Here is a 9,996-nt window from a genome sequence, read left to right on the forward strand (position 1 = left end):
GTCATACTTTACTATAACGAAGTAGAAAAATATCTTAACATTCATCACCGTTAATACCAGTCATACTTTACTATAACGAAGTAGAAAAATATCTTAACATCCATTACCGTTAATACCAATCATATTTTACTATAACGAAGTAGAAAAATATCTTAACATTCATCACCGTTAATACCAGTCATACTTTACTATAATGAAGTAGAAAAATATCTTAACATCCATCACCATTAATACCAGTCATACTTTACTATAACGAAGTAGAAAAATATCTTAACATCCATCACTGTTAATACCAATCATACTTTACTATAACGAAGTAGAAAACTATCTTAACATCCATCACTGTTAATACCAGTCATACTTTAATATAACGAAGTAGAAAAATATCTTAACATCCATCACCATTAATACCAGTCATACTTTACTATAACGAAGTAGAAAAATATCTTAACATCCATCACCGTTAATACCAGTCATACTTTACTATAACGAAGTACAAAAATATCTTAACATTCATCACCATTAATACCAGTCATACTTTATTATAACGAAGTAGAAAAATATCTAAACATCCATCACCGTTAATACCAGTCATACTTTAATATAATGAAGTAGAAAAATATTTAAACATCCATCACCGTTAATACCAGTCATACTTTACTATAATGAAGTAGAAAAATATCTTAACATCCATCACCGTTAATACCAGTCATAGTTTACTATAATGAAGTAGAAAAATATCTAAACATCCATCACCATTAATACCAGTCATACTTTACTATAACGAAGTAGAAAAATATCTTAACATCCATCACCATTACTTGTTTGATATTAAACAGAACAGAATTTTCTGTTACTCCCGAGTGATATATGTTCATTAGTATAAGGAAAACACAATAATTAAACCAAGTGGCACCAAAACATGTAAATGGATTCATATTTCAAAGAGAGTATAAGCCACAAACAATGATGTAGCAGCTCTTGGTGGTGTTTTAACCCATTTTTTAAATTAAGAAATTTGTACAAAACATCAAATTTAAGGTCTTATGTAAGATTATGAATACATAATTTTCAAAGATATATGAAAGATTTTGAAAATGTATTCTTTCTTTTAATCAAACAATTTCTTTACTGTATAAATTAAACACTGTTACGAGATAATACTGATGGCTACTTGTACTCTGTTCAACAAACTACTTATATATAAATATATATAAATGACATATACATTAATAAATATGGGGGGGGCTTTCAGACTAAATGAAAGGACAGAAAAAATCAAATCCAAAGTCTCCCCAAAATGTCGAAGACCACCCTAAATTGCAGCCTCAGAGCCCCTCGAAGGACCACCACTGATCCGAATACATGTCTCCATCTCAGGATTGCGAGGCTGGCCTTTTTATGGCCAAATTCCAGAAATTTGGCCTTTTTCTACAATGTTTGGTCGTGAAAACTTAGGTTTGGCTTTTTTTTTCATATTTTGGGCAAAAATGTTTGAGTAAATTTTCCATACAATTTTATTTTGTTTCTGTTTATATATATATATTTATATATATACCACTACGAGACGAAATGATGTTTGTACACGTACAACGTCATACAAAACTACAAGCATTGCATTATTGAGTAGTAGTAGAATGTTTCACATGTTGTGATGTCTGTCATGTGTTCCAGTGTAGATATTGAAAACATTATATGAGTTTTATTTCTTAAATCTGATAACCCTTTAGTTACTATGTCTCCTAAGTGGAAACTGTATTATAATAGTGTATTTTAATTTAATTTTAATTTTTTATAACATGTTATAAATTTAATAAAATATGATATTTTTAAGTTCAATTTTTGTTTTATAATAGTGTTTTATATGGAGTTTAGGAGTTGGCCTTTTTTAACCATTAATTTGGCCATAAATCTCCCCAACCATCTAGCAACCCTGCTCCATCTCACACGATTAAGATCACTGACAGTCTCAACTGAAAGACCCCCCCCCCTCGATTGTTGTGTGATGCTAGATGTTAAAGATGGGAGAGAAAAGACACAATTTGCCTCCATGCTGTAAATAATAACCTGGGAATTCATAACGTAATTGGCTTGCCAATCAGAAGTATTTTGTTTTTTTAAGTATTATTATTATTACAAAATTCAACTAGATAACACTATAATGTTCAAAGTATCTCCGAACAATCATAATACTAGGAAACCCATTAATGACACTTTGTCGAGAAAAAGTGATAAAATTATCTGAATGAGATACTTTTATACAGTACCAGGATATAGGGTGCATTGACGTAGTTGGAGAGTATCACAAGACAAATATCTCCAAGTGAAATTTAGTGTGGTATAAAAGCCTGGAGCAAGCAAGAAAAATCAGACTAATGCTGAGATGGGCAAAGGAAGAAACCCTGGCAGTTGAGTAATAGCTATAAGTGTGAGAGAAGGTTAGTATGTTTTGAAATTAAGTAAATATAGAGTTTGTATTAAGTAATTTAATTGGACTATCACCACGTTTTTTTCTTTGTGCATTAAAAGACTAAAAAAACGTGGTGATAGTCCAAGTAAATTACTTAATACAAATATGAGTACTCACGTTAAAAGCTTGAAAAGTTACTTAAATATAGAGTTATTACTGAGTTAAATAAATATGAAGTTGTTACCAAGTTAAGTAAATACAGAGTTGTTACCAAGCTAATTAAATATACAATTGTTGACAAGTTAGGTAAATATACAGCTCTAACCAAGTTAGCTAAATACAGACTTAGCACCAAGTTAGCTACATACAGACTTGTTACCAAATTAGCTAAATACAAACTTGTTACAAAGTTAACTACATTTGGAGCTGTTATCAAGTCAGGTAAATATACAGTTGTTACCAAGTTAGCTAATTACAGACTTGTTACCGCATTTGCTACATATAGAGCAGTGTTGTAGTCAAGACCTCAATGTCCAAGACCAAAACTGAGCCCAAGGCCTGAGAGTTTGAGACCAAGACCATAGGGGTCAAGACCAAAGTCTTGAAATAAATTACACGAAAAATAAAGCAAGAAAAAATTCACATGCAACAAATCAACTTTATTAACATCTTAACTGCAAATCTTTTACACGTTAACCCCACAGTCTTTGTTTAAACATCTCCTCCAGTGAAAAGAAAAAACAATGTAAAAAAAAAATAAGGAATGAATATAAAAAATCAAAAAGGTCAACAAATAAAATTAAAACCAGTATTGGTGTCAGTAAATTCTTTACGATCTTTGAAGCCAAACAGGATCACAGCAGATCTACTAGACATGTTGAATGTCTGGGATAATCACTAACGTTTGACAAAAATATGTGCACCAGATGAAGCTCACACAAACTGGTAATAAGTCTATGTAGTAAGCAGTTAGTTTTGAATAGTGCACATTATAACCACAGACTGGTGTACAGGCAACATGTAGGTTGGTGACATAAAAAAAAAGGGGAGGCACTGTAACAATCACTGTAGAACCAAGAGGTTTTTACTAGTAAAACATCTTTGATGCTACACTGTGCCTCGTCTAAACTGCTATTGATACTTAGCACTTAATAATCCTGGGTAGGTGATTGGTCTAATATTGTTAAGACTTTTAAATTTAATCAATCTCATTTTCAAAACCTATAAAACATTGAGACCGAGATATGGAGGGTCAAGTCCAAGATCTACTGAAGGGTGATCTCGAAATCTACAACACTGATACGGAGTTGTTACCAAGTTAGCTCAATATACAATTGTTATCAAGTTAACTAAATATGGACTTGTTACCAAGTTAACTACATATGGACTTGTAACCACGTTAGCTAAATAAATGTACAGTTGTTGCTACACAAGCTAAGCACACAGTTGTGTAAACTAAATAGCATTCCACTGATGGATAAATATTTGTGATGATAGATAGAATGAAAAATCACTACCAGCAGAATTTAATATATCTGACAGCAATATAATGCATTTTTTGAACTTAGAAATTAATTGAAATAATTTTAATTCAACAAAAAGAGGAATAGCATGCCATAAAATAATTAAAATGACCTGTACAGTTACTGTAACACCATGTGACAAATCTAGTAAGTTTGTTGTAGTAAAGTTAACATAGAAGAGTTAGCTAATTACAGACTTGTTACCACATTAACTACATACAGAGCAGTGTTGTAGTCAAGGAAGCCAGATGATGTGCTCAGGGATTTAAATGCATATACTAACTTAAATATAAAAACTAAAAATATCTGGCTACAATCTACATAAGTAAGTAAAGAACAGCTCATATCATTTATCACTTTAGATGCAATGATCGGTATAATCACCCTAATATTCAAACACAGTACAAATACTATTTCCCATCTTACATATCACTCTGTATTATGCATTGCAAATAAATGCATTGGATTTTAGAAAGACAGCCAAACTAATTCTAGAAAAACAACTCAGATTTCTTCTTAAACTCTTTACATAATAAATTGTTTTAAAAATTGCCAACAAAATCTATACTTAAATGACTTAACATTGTTCTATATAGCCAATACCATGTAAGAAGGGATACTTTTCTTTATATATATTATTATTGTTATGAACTAATATCACCCAAATACTAAATTCACTGTGGATACTCCTGAAAAACAGATCAGTTGTTTTTTTCTGAACATTAGTTTCTGACTGGTCTCTAACACAACTTCTAACTTAAGCCTACACCTGCTGGTATCTTATACTTTCTAAATCTTCTCACGTGCTTTCCAGAACAAACTTAAAAATGTTGTGTGGCCATTATACTGTCTTATAAACAGCATAAACATTGAAACACAACTTCAACAAAACTGGGTGTGCAGCTTGTGTAGTTAACAAAACATAAACCCATTAGAAAAACATCAAAAGAAAATCCACTATATTACTACCTTTTACTACTGAAACTTTAGTTGAAATGTTAAACCACTAAACATAGTGGTTTCAATGTGAATTGCTCCTCATCTAATATTGCTTGCACTGCAGGTCTAGAAGGAAAATGTATCCTGAAAATCGTGTAAATAGACTAATACGTACATTACATGGAAAAATAGCTCAGAAAACGTATTTACCTACAAAACAAAGGGTTATGAAGCATGTGAAAGATGTAAAGATGTAAAATGGGTCACTTTGCACTTCTTACCACTGTAATGAAGTTATCTCAAACAGAATTGTTTAAAACACATTTAACTCTGATTACAGAGAAATCACTGGAAATATATTCATTAGGAATGAAACACTAATTCTGTAATTTAAGATCGTATGACCTTTAACTCGTTCATTAGGAATTAAACACTAATCTTAAATTACAGAATCGTGTGACCTTTAGCTCGTTCATTGGGAATGAAACACTGATCTTAAATTACAGAATCGTGTGACCTTTAGCTCGTTCATTGGGAATGAAACACTGATCTTAAATTACAGAATCGTGTGACCTTTAACTCATTCATTAGGAATGAAACACTAATCTTAAATTACAGAATCGTGTGACCTTTAACTCATTAATATAAATTTTCCTATTGAAACTTTATTTTTTATGATGCTTTCTACTAATTTATACGAATTCAAGTTTAATTGCATTTTAGTTTGCTAATAACAAGTGTTTTATTTTGTTGGTTAATGTTAACACTGCTATTGATGGATTGAGTAGGACAACTTTTAACCTATTTCTTCTGTGTATTTTCTTTTTCTTACCAAGCCTAAGGCACTGCCTTAAGATTCCTCCACTGGACATGTTTTTCTCAGACTCCAGTTCACTGAAACTAAGAGACGATGCAAACACCAAAACATCTGTCATATTCACCAGCCTCTGGAGGAATGCTACCGCCACTTCAATAGACATTCCTTGTGTTGGCTCAATAACGTCAAGTTCATGCTGCAAATAGTAATCAATAAAATAATATTCAGTTAACTCTCTGATCTCTTTGTACTCGTTTAAAGTCTTTATAGTTTTGATATTACTAACTTCTAATATAGCATGAAAATCTTCACAAAATTTGGCAGACTTTCATTAAACATTATATATACACATACAAGTCTTTCACATACAAAAAAATGAAGTATTTTTAATCAACTAAACAAGATTTGTCCATGAATATATTGAGTATTCTTTTTGACTATTTCGTGCTCAAAGTGATTTTCATGTTAAGATTAAAAATACTTTTCTTCATCTCAAAAATCTCAAATTTCATTTGCGTAATCTCTAACCTCTTAAATACATTTCAAATGTTTGTTTCAGTAAAACTTTATATTTTATCTGTTATTTTCACTACCCTAACTTTATACATTAGTTAATTTCTTAATTTAGAAGCAAATATAAAAAACACAGCAAAACATCAATTTTTGTGTGTCACGCGGTATGTTGAATGCAGCACTGGTTCAAATGAGATGTTTGTGATATCAAATTACAAAGTTTATAGTTTTGTACGAATTAGCTAGAATATAAAATAAAAACCTCTTATTTTTTCTATTTGCTAAGATATTGCTCATGTACTGAATCAAACATAGTGGCCCCCAGCCCACCTCTTTCCCTTTTTTGGAAACACTCCCTTATATACACTTACTTCTATATGTGACATGAATAACCAATCGAAAGCTCAGAATCTCCCCCTAGTGCCTTTCTCAGCCATTTTCGTGTGTTAAGACAACATCTCATTCTTTCATAACAAGATTTCAAGGTAGGTTGTCTCTTTAGTCTGCTCAAAATGTGATATTTTTCAGACTGAAATAGAGCTTAGTTATTAAACTTGATAAATTATAGTGGAATTCGATGGTATTGATAGAGTAACTTATGATTTTCTTTGGTTATTTAAAATGTATATATAAAACCTAAAAATAATTTCTTTTCACATTCTCCATGTGGGAAATTTCATAAGGCTTAACAACCTACGGCAAGCAGCAACTGAGTAAAATGGTCATAACTAGAAGAGATACTTGTTTGCTTTGCTTCTTTATTTAATGTTCTATGTTTTATGAAAAATAAGTTTAAGAACTTATTTGTAAATAGTATTAATGTCTATACATATATAATGTATAATTTTAGTTATAACATGAAATCACTTTGCACTTGGACTGTTAATGAAACAGACTTGATATTTTCACAAACAAAACTATAATAAAAAACTACATTAAAAAATCTGATTTTTTTTGTGTACGAAAGACTTGTAATCTTTACTACCAAATTTTATGAGATACACTTACTGCATTAAAAGTTATAGTATAAATACTTAACTTATGTATATTATATGGAGTCTGTCGAGAAAGGGTTAAACTATTAACAAATCCTGAAAGAGAGGATGTGACAAGAGGGGTCTGATTTTCTGTTTGATGGCTCTGTAACCATACAAAATTGATGGCTATAAAATTATGGTTTTTCTGAGCAATGATAATTTTATAGTAAGTAATTTACCTTAAATTTTGTACTTAGTGGAGGGGTGGTGAATAAAATAGAGAAGAAAGTATGCCTAGAGAAAATATGTCACACCTGTGAAAATTAAAGATTTTTTAATATTGCCTTATAAAATCCAAAACTTAAAAATTGTATACTATAAAAAATAAGTATTATTAGATACTATTTTATGCTATACTAATTGGTATAACATAAACAAAAAGTAGTTCAATAAAATTTTGAATGTAAGACACTAAAACATTGTGACATGCACAGTAAATGATGCCCGGGCAGAGAGGGTTAACAACGTGAAACACATAAAGAAAACTCTCTAACCAATATTAAGGGCTTTTCAACAACAAAGTGAATCTATGTAAGACAGCTCTTGAAATGACTATTACATAATTTCTATATTATAATACAGCATGTTGTTTTCATAATGGCTCATATTGTTGACAATTGACATAAAATGAGAATGGAAATGATACTTTATATTCAAACTACATTTAAAGTTCAATAGGAACTTTTTATGAAGTATGTGATATAACATCACAATAAGACTTATGATTATATAAATTATATCATTATTTACTGTTGCATCACAGCATTTCAATTATAATTCTGTATGATAAGGACTTATACCAGAGCTTATCCAGCCAACTGGTTACAAGATAAAGTTGATCATAAAATACCAAGTCTTACATTAAAAAAACACCTCTAATAGCTGGCGGACTTACACTTCTTAAATATACAAAATCTTTAAATCTATTCATAATGGACAACCTGAAGGTAACAAATACCCTTTAAATATCACAATTAATTGCTTGCATATTTTTAATCCTTAACACCTGTACTTAACACCTTAATTCAAACTAATTCTTCACATCCCATCAAAGTCTGGACCCATTTTCAAGAGCATTTAGTCATGTTTGTAGAAGGAACATAAGACATTTCTTTTGTATTTTGTAATTTTTATAATATGCAAATTAGCCACAGTGGTAATGTTACACAATACGTGCATGAATACGGTTTTCTACCTATTTCAATATATTTTCATACAAAAAGCATAGTATGAAGATGTTTTTTTCTGATAAAACCTAGATAACACTATGTAACAGGTATATGCTACCTTAACAAAATTATTCTACTAAACTGAACTACCACTTTGTACAAAATACATAAAAGAATGACATCTTTTCACAGAACATGTCAGTGTAAACAACATACTACAACAGTTTTATAAATATTTCAAGATTTTTGGTTGTACTTGGTCTACTTTCAAACTTAAAACAGTTTATTAATTCTCTACAGACAATGTTTTGTCAGCTTATTCTAAACTAAAAATATTTAAGTTTTGGTTTGCAGTAGATATCTAGACTACACTAAATCAAAGCATCTTACATTTGGTGATGTGGCAGATGCTAGAAGAGGCAAGAGACCACCACAAGCTATGATGATGTTGTCTGACAACTGGGATATCAGGTGCACGGTATTGATCACAAAAATGGCATTCTCGCTACTGTTGACAAAATCAATCACTGTTTTCGTGGTGTTGCTGGTTTTGGAAAAACATGTTTATGAGTTCAAACTAATAGTGTTAAACTGGAAATACTAAACAAAAAGTTATAGAAACAAATCAATCTTATCACTAAGAAACTGATACAAAACAATCAGTAGTCTTCACTGAAGGCACACTTAAACTGATAGAATACAAGCAGAGTTTATCGTTATGGTTACTTGATAGAGATGTTTTTAGCATAGTCTCTCCTACTTCCAATTATGGAGTCCTGTTACAGAAAATTTGTCGGTGTGCAGTCCAGGTAGTGTAGTACCATCACAGATTTCAAACCACAGACCACAGGGAGACAACTGCTAGGCAGAAAACTACTGCAATTTACATGTTATTTACTTATTTATCAATTTATATATTTGTACTTTATTTTAATTACTATTATTATGTATAAAGTTTAGTTGCACAGAGTCACTAATGTAAATAAGAGTGGATTATGCCCTCAATATACAAAATGGAGATCACAACTACTAATTCCTGCTCAACACTATTGCAACAGAGCAAACATGTGTAAGCCCAGCCTAGCATTGGTATATCATTGTGCAAACTAAGCAAATTAATCAAAGTTAACCACTGCATTATCAAAATTACTTATAAATTAATAAGAAATTTAAAAAAGAATATTAATATTTTAACTACAGGCAATGAGCAAGTACAAAATCTATAAAGGCTTAATTAATCAAGCATATAATTATCTTTTAATTTAATGTATCTGCTTGATACAACAGAATAGGCCTAGGTCTACTGTTGATTAGCTAAGAAATATACCCCTACTTTAGTAATTTTAATTTAATGATCTGTTTGACATTAAAGAATAGGCCTGGGTCTACTGTTGATCAGCTAAGAAATATACCCCTACTTTAGTAATTTTAATTTAATGATCTGTTTGACACTAAAGAATAGGCCTGGGTCTACTGTTGATCAGCTAAGAAATATACCTCTACTTTAGTAATTTTAATTTAATGATCTGTTTGACACTAAAGAATAGGCCTGGGTCTACTGTTGATCAGCTAAGAAATATACCTCTAC

The 9,996-nt window shown here is 30.7% G+C and overlaps 1 protein-coding gene across 1 annotated transcript in view; it reads right to left on the reverse strand.

Moving 5' to 3' along the window:
• Positions 1-8,952, reverse strand: part of LOC106475811 (lipopolysaccharide-responsive and beige-like anchor protein) — a gene marked incomplete at both ends in the record, with an annotated part of 22,985 nt that extends 14,033 nt beyond the window's left edge. The window contains 3 exons of the mRNA XM_013936485.2: positions 4,138-4,250; positions 5,705-5,885; positions 8,799-8,952. Coding sequence (XP_013791939.2) covers positions 4,138-4,250; positions 5,705-5,885; positions 8,799-8,952 — 448 coding nt within the window. The remainder of the gene's footprint in view (positions 1-4,137; positions 4,251-5,704; positions 5,886-8,798) is intronic.
• Positions 8,953-9,996: the final 1,044 nt, after the last annotated feature.

The sequence above is a fragment of the Limulus polyphemus genome, unplaced genomic scaffold, assembly GCF_000517525.1.
Source record: "Limulus polyphemus unplaced genomic scaffold, Limulus_polyphemus-2.1.2 Scaffold9209, whole genome shotgun sequence".
Taxonomy (NCBI): Eukaryota; Metazoa; Arthropoda; class Merostomata; order Xiphosura; family Limulidae; genus Limulus; species Limulus polyphemus.